We start from the raw sequence: 21,590 nt of genomic DNA on the forward strand, positions 1-21,590 counted from the left end.
TTGGCGCTAATTTTTTCGGCTCCTCCTGCTGCTTTGCGTTTTTTGTTCTCCATTTTTGTTCAGCAATGATATGTGATTGCTGAGCCGTTGCAAGCGGGAGGGTGCATCTGACCTCCTCGGCTGTAATTGGTCCAGCCCAGAGTCGATCATGACCAATTGGCCAATCCGCCACCTTTAATAGTTTATAACGTTACAAAAAAAAAAAAAAACGTCGGCGGCCGGCCCACAAAAGACGAAAATCACCATCGGCCCACCGGGCAAATGCCCGGTATGCCCTATGGCCAGTCCAGCCATGTATACTGTATGTGTGTGTGTGTGTATATATATATAAAATCTAATATAATAATTGAATAGTGCTCTTTTGATTAATTAAGCAGTTATAGACCAGTGTTGTAAATATACAGTATGTACAACACTGGTACCAGCAATGTAAAATATATAAGAGAAACAAAGATTAATTGTTTTTTTTTTTTTAGAAAAATGTACTTTTATTTTTTAAATGCATACAGCATTTTATCAAAAATAAACATTGTCATTATTAATACAAGAAATAGGTTAAAGTTGACTGAGATGAATTAAGTGCCATACATTCTTATTTTAAAGCTATTTCTCAGATGCAAAAACTAAAAAAAAAATTTTTTTCAAATGACTAAAATGACTAAGTATCAAATGCACGCGATAAAATTAATTTTAAACAAATTTTATCGCTCCCTTCCATTTTCCAGCCTGCAACAGAACGCTCCATCAAAGGAATACACAGCTGTTTGCATCTCCTTCCATGTTAAATGATCTCAAATTGGTGAATTCTCTAAAAATGATTTAGAGAATTGCAACCTGCAACCTTTTGCAGAAAATACAAACTACTTCCATCTTCTCCAAATACTCACACTTTGCATGATCAATGCTGCTTCTTGTGACTTCAAGTGTTTCATACAATACTGCCACCTACTGGACTGAAGAGTGAAGCAAAAGTCTATTGGAAAGAATTTAAATGACATTGTAGCACAGCCACATAAAAGGGCATGAGCAGTTGTTTGTGTCAGATCATGTAAAGTTAACATGTGGAGGGCCTTTCATTTCAGAAGTACTAACAGACATTTAACAAGAAGAATATTGAAACTCAAACAAAAAAATAATAGACAGGAGACGTTTGTACGGTGCTGTGCCAGATGATGTTACATTTTGTTTCCTCGTAAATATACTGTGGAGCAGGTGGAGAGTCAGGGAAGAGGTTATGAAGAACAAAGGTGGAGCACATGAGCAAACCCAACACATCTTCCAGAACACAGTCGAACACACACTACAGGGGTAGAGTAATATTCCAGCACTGAGCCAAGTACTTTATTACTGCTGATTTACAGGAGAGTCTCATTTACATAAAACAGTGGGATACAGACTATAGAATGTGCCTTCTGATAATTACACACACAGTGTTAATATAGAAATATAAAATTATTATGGATTAATGTTAATAAACCAAAATCAGTATGAGAATGATTCTAACTGTTGTTAGATAAATTAGTTTTTAAATGTTTGATAAAATGTCTGCTTTAAAATGCTACTTAAAGAAACTAGTGAAACAGAAAAAAATGATTACATTGTGTTTATACTGTATTTTTTCAAAAGGCATCTGATACACTCTCACTCATCGTCATTACTGCTTAATCCTGTATTCAGGTTTGCAGGGAACCTGGAGCCATTTTTCTGCCCTGTATCTGATACAGTTACTCAAAATAATGTATATAGTGGGCCATTTATATGGATACACCATAATAAAATGGGAATGGTTGGTGATATTTACTTCCTGTTTGTGGCACATTCGTATATGTGAGGGGGAAAACTTTTCAAGATGGGTGGTGACCATGGTGGCCATTTTGAAGTCGGCTATTTTGGATGCAACTTTTGTTTTTTCAGTAGGAAGAGGGTCATGTGACACATCAAACTTATTGGGAATTTCACAAGAAAAACAATGGTGTGTAAAAACAATGGTTTTAACGTAACTTTATTCTTTCATGAGTTATTTACAAGTTTATTAATTGAATTATAAAATGTTATAAATAAGTTATAAAATATGTTCAATGTGTTGGATTGTCAATGCAACCCTCTTCTCCGTCAGTGTGTGAAAAGTGGGAGAAGAGGGTTGCATTGACAATCCAACACACTGAACATATTAATGGTGAAGTTAATATCAACAACCATTTCCATTTTATTAAGGGGTATCCATATAAATGGCCCACCCTGTAGTTTATAATAAAGTGAAGGTGGCACTGATCCCATATCAGGTTAGGACTGATTCTGTACCAAAAAGATCTAAACTACTGTCACTGAGCACTTTGTTAGGAACACTGTAGTAATACTGGGTAGGACCTCAACTGTTCTTAAAACAGACTCAGTTCTTCATGTCACAGATTCTACAAGAAACACTCCTTTGAGATTCTGGTCCATGTTGACCCGATCACATCACACAGTTCCTGTAGGTTCTTCAGGTGCTTCTTTGTGCTGTGAATCTCCTCTTCTCCCACATGCCAAAGGTGTTCTACTGGATTCAGACCTTTTAACTGGGAAGGCCACTGATGAACATCTGTCTACTTCCAACAGTTCTAACAGGAAAGTGGGCAGACGTTTATCATCACATCACTGCTCTTATACAATCACAGCCTTTAGAGCTTCTTATAAAGTAACTCACACTATTGTGTGTTTTATCTCCTGTTCCACATGTATATTTAAGTGCAGACTTTAAGAAGAAGCGGAAGTGAAGTTTACAGGAATGAAAGAAGACACAGTGAGGAGGTGGAGAGCTGGAAGGAGCGTCAAATTGAGTAAAGTAGCTGATTAAATCTAATATTTGTGGCAGTGTGGCATTAAAGATGATGATTTTCATGAGTTTTTATGAGTTGAGGAGAAAGTCTGCTGCTTATCAGAAACAGGGAAAAGCTGAGATCATCTTATTCAGACAGAAGCAGCAGTATGAAGTCAGAGATAGCAGGGTGTCACAAGGAGACCAGCTGTTCATTTACAATCACTCTCATGCACTCAGGTGGGATGTTTTGTAAAACTCCTGCTTTTACATAAAGTTTAAATCAACACCAAACAGCATTAAAGATAATTGTTAGAAAAAGTCAGATTTAATAGAATAAATTGAACTTTTAACTCTGTAATCTGATATTTACTGGAATAAAGAGAAATGTACAAGGTATTGCTAATGTACAAGATAATGCTAATCAGTATTTCACTGTTTCAGTGTTTATATGAAAAGATCATTACTCACATCAGTGTCTGTAGTTTGAAATGTTCATCGTCTCTAAGTGCAGAGAGACACTTCACTCCTGCGTCTCCTAGATTATTCCCTAACAGATTCAGTTCTCTTAGGTGTGAGGGGTTTGATTTCAGAGCTGAACTCAGAGCAGCACAGCCTTCATCTGAGACACCACACTCACACAACCTGCAGAGACACAATGAAACACTTCACTCACTCTGGTAACACAATATTCAGTTTGTGTGATGTGTGATCCTCGGATTGCAAGTTACCCGGTTCACGAGCATTCTGCAAGATGAGCAAAATGTTTAAATAAATTTTGCCCTGTTAAACAATTTTGCCCTGTCTTGATTTAGAAGCACCAACTATCATCGATTATCATGTATCACGCATGCGCTTCTTGTTTGGACCGCTGAGCGTCATGTGATCACAACTGAGACAATGATTCTTCTCTCATGCGTGCTGCGGAATTGTGGGTAATCGTCTCCCATGCTCAAATTCAAATTCAAATTCAAATTTTATTTGTCACATACACAAACATACACAGAACGAAATGTAGTAAAATGCATTATACGACTGCCATTGACCCTAAAAGAGAGTTAAAATTTTACAAATAAGAAATAAATATGAATAAAAGAAATACGATAGAAATTAAATTAAAAAATTAAATTAAACTAGGAAAAATAGAACTAAAAATAAAAATAGAAATGTGCTAGGAAAAAAAAATAGAACTAAAAATAAAAATAGAAATATGATGTACAAAATAGAAATATACTGTGCAAATTGAAATATACTGTACGGTGTGTGCAAATATGCATAGAACAAATATACTGTGCAAATTGTGTGCTCGGTCTTAGTGCACGTGTGCCACTCATATAGTGAACATCAGTGCACTATACAACACTGCTATAACACATGACCATGTGTGTACATGTAAAGGGCTACTCTGTATGACGAGAGCAGGGAGGGGGAAGTCACTCGTCTTACTTCAGCTTTACACACGCAGACACAGTGTGTGCACGCAAAAACACATTAACTGAAACACAGAATTTATTTTTACTTTTTTCAAAAATAAAATGCAGGTTAATTTTATTTATTTTAACTTTATTGTTTGTATTTTATATATTTATTTTTTTCATTTGTGAAATGAATAATCAGAGTTTTCATTATTTATTATGGGGGAAATTTGCTTTTATATGAGTGTTTTGATATACAATCATGCTTCCAGAACAAATTATGCTCGTAATCCAAGGTTCCTTATTGATTACAGTATTGAGCCCTGTGATCTCCTCTCACACAATCCTACTGATCGTGTTCTCTACTTTAGCACTGTGCTACTATATGAATGGATGTGAGTCTGTGGCTTTATTTATAGACGTTCTGTATTTATCACTAGATGTGTAATACAGCCAGAGGTGTCAAGTAGCGAAGTACAAATACTTCGTTACCTTACTTAAGTAGAAATTTTGGGTATCTATACTTTACTGGAGTAATTATTTTTTAGCCGACTTTTTACTTCTACTCGTTACATTTTCACGCAATTATCTGTACTTTCTACTCCTTACATTTTAAAAATAGCCTTGTTACTCCTATTTTATAAAAAAAAATAATAAATCCGGATGGAGCGAATTTGATTGTGGTTGGATGAGAAGTATAAACATACCATTCCGACACCCTTTTGGTTGGTACGCGATCCATCGCACCTGCCCATGACGTCATGTCACACACTCCAGCAAGGACATTTGAATAAATGAGCATTTTCGGTTGATAACGTTGTAATACAGTAAGTAGACAAAGATGTCCATGATAGAGACTCAAGATTTGAGCGAAATGTCACAACCAAGCACCAGCGAGGAGGTTGGTAGCCAGGAAGACCATATATATATATATATATATATATATATATATATATATATTTGATTAATCACTTGGACTAATCATTTATTCTGACAGCACTAATGTTTACTGTAGACAACCATAGAAGGGTAATTGTTACTAAGCCTGCCATGGGTACACTAATTTTCTTGTCTTGTACAGATTCCTGCAGCTAAGCTTGGATGTACATTTACATTCCAATAAAGGTTACCGATGACGTGGCTCTGAAGTTTGACTTTTTGCACCATTAAAATACTTATAGGCAACAAGTTATCATATCTTCTTCTCCATGAAACATGTTAATGCTCAGTAGTACACATATATAGTTCTTTAATGTATTTGCATTGTACTAAAATGCATTCTTTTTCAATTGCCATATACAGTATCCCAAATCGCTATGGCCGTTAAAAAATACAACAAAATAACAACACATTTTTCTTTTTTTAATGAGGTGTTAGTGCAGTATATAGGCCCGTGGCACAGCCTAAGCTTTTATCCTTCATGCTTTTTTTCCCCCTTACGTTACTTTTACTTTTATACTTTAAGTAGTTTTGAAACCAATACTTTTACACTACTAATGAGTCTGCATGGGTTTAATACTGCTTGTCCATTTGTCTGTCTCTGTAACACAGATCTGGCAACCCTGTTCATAGCAGATAGACACAGATGTACTGAAATAATTCTCACTTACAGAAGTAATTCTCATCTCTGAGAATGTCACTGCTGCTTTTAAACCCTGCAGCTCACACAGTGCAGTTAGTTTGTGTCTCAGCTGCAGTTTGTGTGATTAGTTACAGTGTTGTAGTAAATTTCACAGTCATTTCAGACACACTGCAGTCGCATCAAGTCAGGTTTTGTGCTGCAGCTTCTCACATACGTACATCTGACCCAAAGACACTGTGACAAATCATCAGTGTGCAGTGAAAAGAAACAATCTTCCTCCCCAGGACATTGATGATGAACCTAAAACCTCTGCTCACTATTAGAGAATGTGTCTTACTGAGGAGCAGGTCATGTGACTCTCATAGAGATGATCTTACCTCAGTGTCTCCAGTTTACAGTCAGGATTCTCTAGTACAGCAGAGACACACTTCACTCCTGAGTCTCCTAGTTTATTATTCGACAGATCCAGTTCTCTCAAGTGTGAGGGGTTTGATCTCAGAGCTGAAGTCAGAGCAGCACAGCCTTTATCTGAGACACCACAATCATGCAACCTGCAGAGACACAATGACATACACTTCATCAACAGATTTACATCTTGGTTTATTTTATTTTAAACAGAGGTGGAAAGTAATGAATTACATTACTCGCATTGCTGTAACTGAGTAGTTTTTTGTGTACATCCACTTTTTAAAGTACAGTGAAACCTCGGATTGCGAGTAACACGGTTTGCGAGTGTTCCGAGAGACAAGCAAACATTTGTAATAAATTTTGACTTGGAAAACGAACAAGTCTTGGTTTACGAGTACCGAGTATCATGTATCATGCATGCTCTAGTTTTCATGATCACACAACTGAGCCAATGGTTTTTCTCTCTCTTGCGCTGCGGAATTGTGTGTAATCGTTTCCCCTGCTTGGGTCTTAGTGCGCATCTCTCACTGGTTTAATCAACATCCGTGCACCATCTACTGTTTACAATAACACTGTGACCATATTGTTACATCCCTCTCCCTTACGTCCAGGGGTGGGAGTGAGGGTAACAAAAGAAATAAAACTTGTAAGGAAGAAATTAACAAAAATGTGGAAGGATCACTCCAGTCCACTGCCCCAGAAATGCAACAACACTTTTAATAATTAAGCAAGGGTTTATTTACTAAAAAGATGGGAGAAATAAATGATTTCAGGAGAGGGTCAAGGCCAACATAACAAACAAAACACACTTTAGCTGTTTGAGGGAGTACTAAATAACCTAACAGAGTAAAATAAAAGAAATAATCAACAAAGGCTTTCCTCCACTCCCTTACTAGCTGAAAAACAGGGATAAACATGGGTTATTGAAAATAAAAGGGAACCCTCTCCCTATGCTTCCCATTTAACTATAATAAAAAGAAACACAGAAGAGAGAGCACAGCACAGGAACCAGACAGCCACACCCAAAAGGGCGGGAAAAAACAACACCCCAAATGAATATTAATATGCATACATTCCTAGGGATGCAACAATATGTGTGTGTGTAAAACATATTTTATTTTGTCTGTATGCGTGTGTGTACAGTGTGTGTGTGTAAAGCAAAAGCAAGTCTCATTATAAAGGTTAAAGACCCATTTTCTCTTTCTGCATCAGCCTGCTCTTTGTGTCTTTCTGCACGCGCGTGGAATGTGGAAAAGAGTGGCCAGACGGAAGCCACTCCTTAGTAAAAGGCACACGGCAGCCCGCCTGGAGTTTGCCAAAAGGCACCTGAAGGACTCTCAGACCATGAGAAACAAAATGCTTATGTCTGATGAGACTCTCTGGCCACTCAATCATATAGACCTGATTGGTGGATTGCTACAGAGATGTAAGTCCTTCTGGAAGGACTCTCCACAGAGGACCTCTGGAGCTCTGACAGAGTGATCATCGGGTTTTTGGTCACCTCCCTGACTAAAGCCCTTCTCCCCCGATCACTCAGTTTAGATGGCCGGCCAGTTTTAGGAAGAGTTCTGGTGGTTTCGAACTTACTCCACTTACGGATGATGGAGTCATTGGGACCTTTAAAGCAGCAGAATTTTTTTCTGTAACCTTACCTAGATTTGTGCCTCGAGACAATCCTGTCTCAGAGGTCTACAGACAATTCCTTTGACTTCATGCTTGGTTTGTGCTCTGACATGAACTGTCCATTGTGGGACCTTATCTAGACAGGTGTGTGCCTTTCCAAATCATGTCCAATCAACTGAATTTACCACAGGTGGACTCCAATTAAGCTGCAAAAACATCTCAAGGATGATCAGGGGAAACAGGATGCGCCTGAGCTCAATTTTGCAAAGGCTGTGAATACTTACAGTATGTACATGTGCTTTCTCAATGTTTTCAGTTTTAATATTGCAAAAATCTTGAGTAAACTTTTTTCCATGTTGTCATTATGGGGTGTGTGTTGACAATTCTGAGGGAAAAAATTTATTGAATCCATTTTAGAATAAGGCAGTGACATACAGTAAAATGTGGAAAAAGTGATGTGCTGTGAATACTTTCCGGATGCACGATAATTATTTTTTGGGGCTGTGGTTTCCATTAGTTCCCACTGTACTTATTATACCCAGGTTCCTTCTGCTTCACTGCTAATTTCTGTATTTATAGACACTTTTTTTGGATTTATCAAATATATTATTTTTTTATCCCATCTCAGGTTGTTAATTCTCTTAATCTTTTTCTCACTCTTTTTTCCATAAAGGTGTTTCTTTTTCATAAATACTGAGAGAAGCACCAAGGTTAAATCCAAGAAGAAAAAAAGTGTTCTCAGTCAATCCCAGAGTCCTCACTCTCATCTCAGACATTGATGAGTGGATCTAGTACTACCTCGCTTGTAATGGACAAGATGTGTTAGACTCTACAGATGTTTTTGTTGTTGAAACAATTGTTACACTTCTGAATGTCAGTGAAAGTTTTTAACAATTTAAAGTTTTACTAAACAAGATTTGTTTGACTTTTTTTACATGATGCAGTTTGAAGATGTACAGTTTTAGCTTTACTGCACAGTTCTGTGCGTAAAACAAGTCAAAGTAATTTATTTTCCAGGAATTTCTTGAATTTAGATTTTATTGGAATAGAAAAATTTATTATTTTCCTATAACTGCATTTGCATATTTTAAAATAGGGAACATTTAACTTGTTTTTTTAACATTTTTGTAGTGCAAACAGCACCAATAACACTTAAAGTTCTCAAAGTTATGGTAAAGGTGTTTGCAAATTGTCTGCCACAATTGATAAAAAAAATATAATGTATGCTCAAACACTGGTTTTGCACAATTTGAAGAGAATTCAGTCCTTGGTGATTTGAGTGAAATGTTTTATATTTGATGTTTACAACTTCATAGATGGTAAATAAAATACATTATTTGAAATATAAGGTGGGCATTTGTGTTGCATTGATAAATTTGAATAAATTAATGCATTGTGTATTAAGTTTAAAGAATAGACCGATTAAAAGAACTCCTTCTGAAAACGTAACTACTAAGCAGGCTTAATAATTTACTTGGACCATTTGTATGCATGAAATGAGGTAGTAGTTGATCATTTATTGTGAAATAACCAGCAAAAGGTGATCATATTTCATATATTCCATCAGGTAAAACCTTTAGCTCATAAAAGTTTTCCATGTCATCTCTAAATTTTTATTAATCATAATTATTAAAAAGGGGAAACTGCAAAGCATTTTTAAAAATAAATTCTGAGAATTTTTACAGAATAAAATTGTATTGTCTTTATCATTTTTGATAGTTAATTTTACAAGGAATATATGTTGTTTTTTGTGGCACAAACATAATTTTATAGGTTGTTTTCTTGTTCATTTAAATGGAAATAATTGTTTTTTCATTAAGTTAAAACTTTTTCTTTTACAGTAAAACATTGACTCCAGCACCAGATTTAACCATAGAAACAACAATAACAAAGCCTGACAACCGTAAAAGAAAAAAATGTTTACCCGTCATTTTATGGTGGAATTCTGGCAACCCCAGCTGCCAGCGTTTACCGTAGAATCTACGTTTTTTAACTTATTATTATTATTTTTTTACAGTATTCTCTTTCTCAAGTGTTAAGCCCTGATCACAAGCGATACTCACTAAGAAAACTAAATCCTTTCCCTTGCCAGTAGTGAGAGGTTCTATGGCACCTCTAGCATAATAAGCTATTAAAATGTTAATATGACACATTAGTTTTTGTCGCTTTCTATCGGGAGTCTTGACCATGTAATCAGTCTTACTCTTCTTCTCTAGAATTTTGTACAGGTTAAAAGAAAAAAACCGCGCAGGCAACGTAGAGGGTCTGGGGCCTCATGTATCAACACTGCGTACGCACAAAAACTTTGCTTACGCCAGTTTTCACGCTCACGGTCGAATTTACTAACAGTGAAATTAACGTGAGAATGTGCGTTCTTCCACGCCAACTTCATGTCTGGCGTACGTGTATTTCTTGTGTGTGTTTGTTTTATTTCCGTTGGCGACTCCTAGAGGCAATTATGTTAAATTGCACACTACAAAGTATCGCACCAACACATGTGAAAAACATTGCTATTAATTTATAATTGATAAAATGGGTTAATTGACAAAATTTTTCAATTATGTAATTTAGAACATATAAAAGCATTTGCAAATGTATACAACCCTTAGTCTATGACAATGGCAGTGTTGCCCTTATTAGAGGACATTGTCAATGGCGGAATCCGAAGGGAACGCGTTTTTAGGGATCACAGTGATTTTCTGGTCCATGATGATGACTGGCTTATTAGCCGTTTCAGATTTCCAAGAGCTATCCTCTTGGAGCTCTGTGCTGAGTTGGGTCCAAATTTGGAAAGAGAGACAGCGAGGAGCCACGCATTACCCGTTCCCTTACAGGTGCTGACAACGCTTGGTTTCCTGGCAACTGGTTCTTTCCAAAGGGAACTGGCAGGCATAACAAATATTTTGGCAAGGTGGCCTGGGTCAACCCATGATTCATTCATCCTCACAAACAGCATCATTGGGATGAGGCTCCAAGGTGGCAGGGTGCGCGATGGGTGGCTTCTTGGTAAGTGATGTATTTAAAGATATTATTCCAGCTAAGTTTTTTTATTTTTTTATTTTATTGAGCGTAATTATGTAACTGCATATCAGGAGACCACGGTTATCCGTTAAAGACGTGGCTGTTAACCCCCCTCAACAACCCACAAACTGACCAAGAGTGCAGATACAATGATGCCCATTCTCACACTCGATCAGTTGTAGAGCGGGCGTTTGGGCAGCTGAAATGCCAGTGGCCCTGCCTTGATAAGAGCGGAGGGGTGCTGCTATACCGCCCTAACAAAGTGTGCTGCATCGTGCTGGCCTGTGGTGTGCTGCACAATGTCGCGCACAGACATGGCATACCTCTTGGTGAGGCAGTGGCACCGCCAGATGACCCAGACCCAGGACCAGCGTGTATACAACCCAACCAACAAGCCATTCAAGCCCGCCAACGTATGGTTGTGGCAATATAAAAGGTAATCAGAGACAAAGTTTATTTTTTGACCAATTCCTTTAATGACTGGCTTATGTCTGTGAGTGCATCAGTTATATTTTTCAGGTGACTGTTAATTTCTCCGATGGCCCTAACAATTTGCTGTTGTGACTCCAGAACAACATGCGTCAAGACGCGGCGTGACGGACGGGCTTCAGCGCTGGGGGGAGTGCTGGAGGGACGGACTCCGAGTGCGTGCCAGTGGATGTTCTTGCACCATCTAAGTCTAAATAAAAACAAGCATGTTAACTGATATTTGAGTCCATTTCTTATGGGTACACGCATATTTATAATTTCAATGGATAAATAAATTAATGTCTTCTATGTACCGCTACATTGCATGTATTGGAAACCTAAATGCCAACTGGTATGTTTACCAAAGTTAAGACATTAAAATGAGAAGTTATCTTTGTAGGGTTCCTCTGATACATCCGTGTCTCCCACAGACACGGATACTACTCCAGACAGTAAAGTGTCGCCCACAATTGGGGCAACTCTCTCCTCAAAGGGTGTTAATTCAGCATCCCCTGTTCCCCCGCCTGTTTGCCAGGTGCGCCGCTGTTCTCCTTTTAACCTGCACCTTTATATCGTACCATTTCTTTTTTAATTCGTTCACAGTGTGATGTTCAGACCCCACTGCGTTAACCGCGTCAGCTAAACTCTCCCACTATTTTTTTAATTTCGTTATTAATTCCAGAGGACAAACTTGCAAATAACACAGTTTTTCTCTGGTCTACCTCTGATAGGAGCACCTCTAATTCCCATTCTGTGAAGTTTTTCTTTTTGCTCGCTTTTGCCATTGCTTTTTCGTTTGGTTTGGCCAAAGTGGAGTCATTACCATATTTATACAGGGGGAGAAGGCAGGAAGGGGGTTTTGCGCTCATGCACGTGCGGATGTCTTAATTCGGATGTCTTCTTCATTTTTGTCTTTCGGCTGTTCCCTTTCAGGGGTCGCCACAGCGAATCATTTGCCTCCATCTAACCCTATCCTCTGCATCCTCTTCTCTCACATCAACTAACTTCATGTCCTCTCTCACTGCATCCATAAATCTCCTCTTTCACGTTAATTCGGATGTACAAAGAGAATATGCGTGGGATTCCACATCAGATTTTTTTACTGCGTACACACATTTACAGCTTTTTCCGTACGCAATGTTTTAGTATGAATTCAACGCAAGTCTTTGTACATGAGGCCCCTGGTCACGGCACCTTTATCATAGGGCGCTTTCATTTCCCCCTGAACTTTGGACAAAGACTCTTGAGCTAAAGCACAAGATTTCTGGAGCCTTTCACGAAATTTGCTTATGTAATCTCACATTCTCTCTTTTAAAGCTTTTAACGGTCCCGTCACGGTATGCCCAAAAACCAATTCTGATAAACGTCAGGGATTCTTGCACTGTCTCTCGAATTGAAAATAGAAGCAAAGGAAACTTCTTTATCCCACTCATTGCCCGTCTCAATTCAATACTTCCTCAACATTGCCTTTCATGTCTGGTGGAATCTTTCCAACATTCCCCCACTTTCAGGATGATAAGCACTGGATGTATGGTGTATAACGTTTAATGTGTTAAAGACTTGTGAACACAACTTTGACAGAAAATTAGTACCTTAATCCGTTTGTATGACCTTAGGTAAACCGAAGGTAGTAAAAAACTTTATCAAGTTTTGACTACTGCTTTAGCTGTAACTTTGGGCAATGGGATAGTCTTCGGATATCTGGTAGCGGCACACACAATTGTGAGCAAAAACTGATTACAAGATTTAGACTTTGGCAAAGGCCCCATGCAGTCTACAATAACATGCTTGAAAGGTTCGCCCTGAACAGGGATCGGGATCAACAGAGCTAGTGGGATCACCTGATTAGGTTTCCCCACCTACTGACAAATGTGACAAATCTTACAATACTGTATTACATCTCGCTTAAGGCCATGCCAAAAAAGATGCTGTAGGATGTAATTGTAGGTCTTGGTTATTCCTAGATGTCCTGAAAGCACATGGTCATGCCCTAATGACAAAACTTGCTGATGAAAGACAGTGGGAACTACCACCTGATAAACTACATTCCTCATATCCTCTGTATGTACTTTAATGCTATTTTCGCATTAGTAACCCATCTTAAAGAATGAAACGTTATGCAATTCGCAGTTCTCCACTGATTTAAAAGATTTTGCCAACGAAGGATCATTGTTTTGCGCTTCGATAAGTTTTTTTTACGAGTGACTGCCAAGGGCAAAATGTCGCCTATTACAACTTCCCTCACATGATCACTGGCACTGAACTAGGTTCCTACAAGGTTCCCAGTCTCAGCATCTGTACCTAAGAAAGAGTCAGATGAAAATATGTCAATATCTTTTTTTGCTTGTGCACGTGTAACCACACATGCAAGAAATACACTTGGGTATTTTTTTATCTGCCTTAATTTGGGTCGGTACATCATCTATTACCTCTACTGAAGGTATCACATTCCCACCAGCTAGGTTATTACCTAAGATGAAAGATACACGTTTTACTGGTAATGCAGGACATACTCCTACCTCTACAAAATCAGTAACCATGTCAGACTGAAGATGAATGCGATGTATGGGTACTTTCATAACTTCCATACTGAAGCTCTGTACTACCCTATTGGATCCAACTGATGATTGGCTTGAAAAGGAGAGGACAACAGTACATCCAGTTTAAAGGACTGTGCGACTCCCGTATCACGCAATATCTGGACTTCAACTTGGTCATCCTTCTTACCTGTCAATAAAACAAAACCTTTAAACAAGAAAGGCAAGCAGTTGGTGGCTGGCAATTCAGAGTTAAACAATGCAACTTCCTTTCTTTGAGATTGCTGTTTACACTTCAGGGTTAGACAGTTAGCTATCACATGTCCCTTCTTATGGCACTAAAAGCATTCTCTGTCACGGGCGACACTCGGGGGGAAAAATACACGTAGATCCAGTAGCAGAGAAAGAGAATTATCAGGAGAGAGACACTTACAGCCAGCAGAGGGCGTCTCGGTCTGCGGGAACCAGGAAGTGCCGTTGCAAGGAGGCTGCACACAACGCCACGTTGGTGAGGTCATTGAATCCCGAATGCACACAATCCAATCTCGTAATCCAAAAACGGAAGTCCAGTTCAAAAGCCAGTACAGTGGAACCTCGGATTACGAGTAACGTGGTTTACGAGTGTTTTGCAAGACGAGCAACAATTTTTAATAATTTTTTACTTGAAAAACGAGCATTGTCTTAGTTAACGAGCACCGAGTATCATGTTTCACGCATGCGCTTCTTGTTTTAACAACGAGCGTTACGTCATCACAAGTGAGCCAACGTTTTTTTTCTCTCTTGCAGCAGAATTGTAGGTAATCGTCTCTCCTGCTGGGTGAATACACACACGCGCTGTGTGTGTGTGTGTGTGTGTGTGAGATGTGCGTGTGCGCGCACACACACATTAACGGAGAGACCGTTTTTAAAACCGTTTAAAAATTTGCAAGGAACATCGCTAGTCACACTCGCATGAGTGCATACTAACGGGATTACTACTGTAAAGTAAAACAACAACAACAGCAACAAAAATTAAACAGCTCCTCACTTTTGAAAACAGTCGCGACAGAGAAGAGTTTGTGTGTTTATTTGGCAACCTGAGAGAAGGGGAGCTGTAAAGCCGAGACCTATCGTCTCCCCTGCTGGGTCTTAGTGCTTGCAGTGTTTTTGAGTGTGCGTGTTTGTGTCTGTGTAAGGCAGAGAGTTTGTGTGTTTGTTTGGCAACCTGAGAGAAGGGGGCCGTAAACGCGAGCGAGCCCCCCTTCAGCCCCCCTCCTCTCAGGTTGCCAAATAAACACACAAACTTCTCTCTGCCGCGATTGTTTTCAATGGTGAGGAGCTGATTAAATTGTTTTTTGTTGTTGTTGTTTTACTTACAGCAGTGATCCTGTTAGTATGCGCTTACAGGAGTGTGACTAGGAATGTTCCTTGCTAATTTTTAAATGGTTTTAAAAACGGTCTATCTGTTAATGTGTGTGTGTGTGTGCGCGCATTTTACACACATACACTCTGCATGCACAAACGAAAACCCTTATCTGTCGGGGTTTCATTTTACATTTTTTAAGGTAAAGTACAGGTTAATTTGTTTTATTTTTACTTTATATTTTGTATTAATTATATTTATGTATTTATTTTTTTGGGCTGTAGAACGAATAATTTAAGTTTCCATTATTTCCTATGGGAAAATTAAATTTGGTTAACGAGTGTTTTGGAATACGAGCCCACTTCCGGAACGAATTAAGCTCGTAATCCGAGGTTCCACTGTATATCCAATCATAAGCGCAATCCAAAAACAGTGGTCAAAAACGTGAGCAAAGTTCAAAAGCTGGTAATTGAAAATAGAGCACAAGATCCGTAACATGAAGACAAATGGAAAAACCGATAAACAGGCGGGGTCGTAACCGATAAACTGTGACAAAACAAACGCGAGAATACAGGCATGGATGGCACCATGGCTGGACTGGCCATAGGGCATACCGGGCATTTGCCCGTTGGGGCGGTGGTGATTTTCGTCTTTTGTGGGCCGGCCGCCAATGTTTTTTTTTTTTTTTTGTAACGTTATAAACTATTAAAGGTGGCGGATTGGCCAATTGGTCATGATCGACTCTGGGCTGGACCAATTACAGCCGAGGAGGTCAGATGCACCCTCCCCCTTGCAACGGCTCAGCAATCACATATCATTGCTGAACAAAAATGGAGAACAAAAAACGCAAAGCAGCAGGAGGAGCCGAAAAAATTAGCGCCAAAAAGAAACTAGCCCTTCAGGCAGATGCTGCCAAATGTGCTAAAATATCACAGTTGTGTGGTGGCTATAGTGGAGCTTCCACTTCAGTAAAATTAGCAAGTGATGGAGGCCAGCAGCCGCAGGTTGAAGAGTGAAAGGGGAGGCAGGAGGAGGAGAGACCCGAGGCGGCAGGAGGAGGAGAGACCCGAGGCGGCCGGAGGAGGAGAGACCCGAGGCGGCCGCCGGTCCAAGTGGCAGAACTGAACCTGAGGTAGCCCAAGTAAAACCAAGTAAAACCATAAAAAAAACTTATAAACCCAATGGGTGTAGCTTATTTTCGTTGTGCTTGCTAACTTTTTACAGTCAGTTACAATAACTCCTACTGTGTACTGGTTAGCATGATGACAGAGTTTCTATGCTGGTGCTATGATGTTACTGAGAGTGAATTATTGATAAGGTTAGTTAGTATGGGTTGCCAAACGTAAAAAACGTTATCGTCCCGTATTCAGAGAAAATATTACGCGTTACGTATTGAGGTAAAAAGGAACGCGATTTGTCCTGTATTTCAGCTAGAATAAAATAAAATAAAAAAACCCACGAAGCTGGAGTTATCCCGTGTCTTTACGCTGCGCAGCTGCCTCGGCTTCTCTCATTCTCTCCCCCTCCTTCTCCTGATGATCAGCTGATCAGTTTATCTGCTGTTTGTCTAGCAAAGTTTTGCCAGGGGGCCAGGTAGGGCATTAACAAGGAAAGGGGGGCACAAAGAAATACTTTTCTTTCTTATTCTCATTTTAAATGTCTAGCTTTTAAATAATTATCTGAATCTTACAACCAAAGTGGTCATTTGATGTTAAATGTATAGAAATTCATTATCGTTTATGGTAAATATTAAGTCTCTGTAAGTCCAGTAAGCTTACCATCTGTGCAGTCTGAAATTATGTCGAAGAAAGATGTTGAATCGATTTAATTATTGTAGAAAAATAATTGATTTCTGTGCATTTGTGTTACAATCTAGCTGGTTGTGGCAGCCCAGGTCTCTGGATGACACTCCAGCGATCGTGATCTCTGTGTTTTGTTGTGTTGTCAGTTCTTGTGCCATGTACTGTGTGTAAAATGGCATCAAAAATTCAATTAAGTGTTATTGTATCTCAACTTTCTTTCTCTGTCTCCTTTCACTTTTTAAAGGTTGCCATGTTCAAAAAATATTTTGTGCTGCCATGCTGTTTGTTGATGTGGTAAATAAATAGTTTATGAAAATATCACTAAATCTGTAATTTATTAATTTTAATACTCATTAATGATCATGTCTCACTTCTAGTCTTCTCTGTTTTAATTTCAGGTTTCCACCATGTGTTGTAGATAGTTCAGGAGGTTAACTCGAACAAGCAGTCTTTTGTTTTCCGCTAAGTACTGTTTAGAATACCAGAATAGGGAGGATGGTGTAGGTTTAAGTTTATTAGATTGATACATATATACCAACAGGACAGTGTACATCGCTGTCAGAACAGCGTTTGTTTTCATTCAAAGGCTTTATGGCTTTGCCAATAATACCTAGTGGGCCGGTCTCTAGTCAAAATGCCCGGGCCGATTTTTTGTCCCAGTCCAGCCCTGGACGGCACAATAATCTGGCGATGAGTGGGTGTCTTGGAGCGTCTTAAATACACACGGCGGATTAATCTAAAGCGGCAAAAGGTGAGCTCGCGCCGTGACTGAGGCGACAAAAAACAAGAGGTGGCGCGGAGCTGGAAAGGGAGCGCCTTAGACTGCTTGCGGAGGAGCTTATGTTGTGGGCGAGATCTGGCGTGTCGTGACATTCTCGAGTCTCTTTAGACTGCTCACCGTTTTGTTCAGCCCTGGGGACTGAACTCATTTCGGCTCCTGTTGTCTGAAAAACATTTTTATGAGTAAGCACGAACTAGTTTTTCAAGACTAACGTTGTCACTTTCTGCTCATTTAAATATCGTACCATCCTCTCTGGATGGTACAAAGACATTGCTTGAAACCCTCAAGTAACATTAATATGGAAGCAAAATAGTCTCATCATGTGTGTCCCAATTTACCTGCGTGGAACCCAATTCATGAGTACAAAAAAAAAAAAAAAAAAAATCACAAACAACTCATGTGCACGAAATAAATATATATTCATAATATATGTTTCACAAATACAAAAACCAGTTCAAGGATGTGTACAAAATTTTTGAATGTTTAAAATTCACGAGTGTATTATGGACTGTGCATGTAAAAATCATCATTCACGTGTGAATGGATTTGTGTGTGTGTGTGTGTGTGTGTATTTTTGAGACTTTGCTGGCAGCAACATGGGTCGTTCATGCTCTTTAGCCAATCAGATGCGACCTCACCATTCAACCAATCACAGCTCTCCACGAGCGCAGCACTCAAGTAGCTCAGCTTTGCACACATTTTGCGTGATCTGAGTTAATTATAACGGAAATGAAGTTTCACCTTTGTCACTGTGTGGCAAAACAAAAGGTTTACAAACTCTCAGTGCTGTTAAAGATCTGACTTGTGATCATGAGGAATGTGACACCAGGTTGTTTTTTCATGCACAACATGCTTCTCAGGAATGCCAAACTGTAGTCATCAAGAGCCCTGATACTGATGTGGCAGTGATTGCATTAAGTTATTATTGCATTTCACTGGGGTTTGCAACAAAAAAAGATCATTGACTTATCTAAGGTGTCAACAGCTCTTGGCACAAGTGTACAGTATGTTCGGCACTCATTGGTATCCATACCTTCTCTGGCTGTGACTCTACAAGTGCTTTTTATGGCAAAGGGGAACAAAAAGTAATTTTCTCTTGCTTGTGAGGAAGAGGAATACCTCACTGCATTTAGAAGTCTGGGTAACTGGTTTAAACTTGGAGTAGCCTAATTTTAAAATACTTTGCAAATATGTGTCATCTATATAGCCAGCCCTGTGCCAAAAGAGTGAACGATGCAAAAAACAAAGCATTCTGCATGGCATCGTCATTTTTTGCCAGAACGATCCATGCCTCCAACAAGTAATGCCCTGTACCAACACGAGACATTCTCTTAAAGGTATAATGTGTGCCCCTTCACCTGTTGGCAATGGATGGCATCTCAAAGACGGGGAGTTAACAGTGACCTGTATGACTAGAAATCTGGCCCCCGAAAGTGTGTTACAGGTTGTCCACTGAAGTTGCAAACAAAGCAAATGTCAGACTGTAAGATGTTCTTGTATGTCTTGTACAGATTTATGTCGGTGCCACAACTGTGCAAATGTTTCCCAGAAAACAGAGGAAAAAACTGTGTGGGATGATGGCTGTGATGATAGTGATAGAGATGTTAGTAATGAGGAATATTGAGCTGGGTCATATTTCAAGTTCATTAGAGCAGTAATGAATCTGCTGTAAAATTTTGGCATTATTGAAAAATCAGGGCGGCAGCACGATGGTGTAGTGGTTAGCGCTGTCACCTTGCACCTCCAGGGTCCGGATTAGATTCCCGGGCAGGCTCGATTCCTGTCTCTGTGTACATGGAGTTTGCATGTTCTCCCCGTGCTTGGTGGGTTTCCTCCGGGTACTCAAGTTTCCTCCCACTGTGGGTTAGGTTAATTGGTGTTCTCAAATTGCCTGTAGTGAGTGAATGAGTGTGTGTATGTCTGTGTGCCCTGTGATGGATTTGCACCCTGTTCATGGTGTACCCCGCCTTGTGCCCCCGCGAACCTGAATACAGGATAAAGCGGATAATGACGATGAGTGGGTGAAAAATCAGGGCAGCAGGGCAGAATTTGGAGTCATTTCATTTAACTTGGCCCAATGAGTGTTTTTATTTTTACTTTTCTCTGATTACTCAATGCCTACTAAAATTTTTGATGTACAGTATAAAACATTTTGTTTTTTTAATAAAAAAATTTCATTTTTTATGAATTCACAATTTTATACATTTATGCATCCTGACAAGTAACTGCAGGACTTTTTGTGAAGAACGTTTAACATAAAATCCATAAGGGTGTTGTCTATCCAGAAATTCATTTAAAAAGTAGTGCCCAGGAGTGGGAACGAAAATCACTTTCTAGCCACTTTTTCCTAGTTCACCTTATGGCCAATAAGCAGCTTCTTGCTAAACTTGTATTATAAGCTGATGTTGATATGCCAGAGGTCATGTTTAAAACGTGTCTAACTTTAACCAAAAAACGAATTATAAAAATCATGCACTCTTAATGCATTACACTTTCTTTCCTGATTATTCAAGAACAAAGATATTAAATGATTTATTACACAGAACAGAAATACATGATTCACAGAAAAAAGAACAAAGAGAAACTTACAAGATTAATAGAGTCGTGGGAATAGGACGCTTCTTGGGCTTGATGGTTAATGCCCACTGTGGGTCTACACTGGTAAAAACGGGCTCCTGTATTGTCTAATTTATAACTTTATACACTCCGAGTCTATCTGTAATGTATATCAAAGATGGAAAAGACACTTCCTGAGGATTAGTCTCTGAGAACAAACAATAAAATATCTGTGTGTGTAATATAAGATCTTGTACCGTAAACGTCATGTAAATGTTCATGATATTTTTTGTTTACCATAAAATATGGATGTGATTGATATCAAACCTTCCTTGAAGAACATGTGAGTTATACATGGTTAAGGACATTAAATTAAATCTCCCCAATTCTACTCCTTTTTTAAAAAGTTATTTTAAAGTGCTTTAAGTGAGTCTTAAAGTTCTCCAATATATGTGTGTTAATGTTGCAGCTGAAATACACCTCCCTCTGTAACTGGATCCTGTACTTTCTGACCGAAAAAACCCAAGTTATTGCTGATCAGGAACTGCATCTCCAGCACCACCACAATGAGCACTGGGGCCCCCCAAGGCTGTAGCTCAGTGGTTAAGGCATTGGACTACGGTTCGGAAGATCCCAGGTTCAAACCCCACAACCACCAAGTTGCCACTGTTGGGCCCTTGAGCAAGGCCCTTAACCCTCAACTGCTCAGATGTGTAATGAGATAAAAATGTAAGTCGCTCTGGATAGGAGCGTCTGCCAAATGCCTAAATGTAAATGTGTGCTCAGTCCCCTGCTGTTCACACTGCTGACTCATGATCGTGTAGCGAAACAGTTCCAATCATATCATTGAGTTTGTCCTGACTGTGACTGAGTCAGCATACAGAGAGGAAGTGCAGAGGCTAAGGGACTGGTGTAAAGACAGCAACCTGTCTCTGAACGTCAATAAGACAAAAGAGATAGTTGTTGACTTAAGGAGGACTCGGAGCGATCACTCTCCGCTCAAGATCGACACCTCGTCTGTGGAGATTGTCAAAAGCACAAAATTCCTTGGTGTCCACCTGGAGGAGAACCTCACCTGTTCCCTCAACGCCAGCTCTCTGCACAAGAAAGCCCAACAACATCTTTTCTTCCTGAGAAGGCAAAGGAGAGCGGAGCTTCCACCACCAATCCTCACCACCTTCTATAGAGGGACAATCGAAGAAAAGGCATCTTGTAGTATCTTGAGCAGCTGCATCACTGTCTGGTTTGGGAATCTCAC

At 39.3% G+C, this 21,590-nt stretch overlaps 2 protein-coding genes across 2 annotated transcripts in view; both read right to left on the reverse strand.

Annotated features, from left to right (window-relative positions):
- Positions 1-21,590, reverse strand: part of LOC128515593 (NACHT, LRR and PYD domains-containing protein 3-like) — a 252,939-nt gene that overhangs the window by 60,929 nt on the left and 170,420 nt on the right. The window lies entirely within an intron of this gene.
- The window catches only part of LOC128515925 (NLR family CARD domain-containing protein 3-like), a 37,836-nt gene continuing 18,488 nt past the window's right edge, over positions 2,243-21,590 (reverse strand). Inside the window, exons 8-10 of the mRNA XM_053490189.1 lie at positions 6,172-6,345; positions 3,269-3,442; positions 2,243-2,600 (exon numbers count right to left, since the gene is read on the reverse strand). Of these exons, the coding sequence (XP_053346164.1) occupies positions 2,555-2,600; positions 3,269-3,442; positions 6,172-6,345 (394 nt within the window). The 3' untranslated portion in view covers positions 2,243-2,554. The remainder of the gene's footprint in view (positions 2,601-3,268; positions 3,443-6,171; positions 6,346-21,590) is intronic.

The sequence above is a fragment of the Clarias gariepinus genome, chromosome 28 (genome assembly GCF_024256425.1).
Source record: "Clarias gariepinus isolate MV-2021 ecotype Netherlands chromosome 28, CGAR_prim_01v2, whole genome shotgun sequence".
Classification (NCBI taxonomy): Eukaryota; Metazoa; Chordata; class Actinopteri; order Siluriformes; family Clariidae; genus Clarias; species Clarias gariepinus.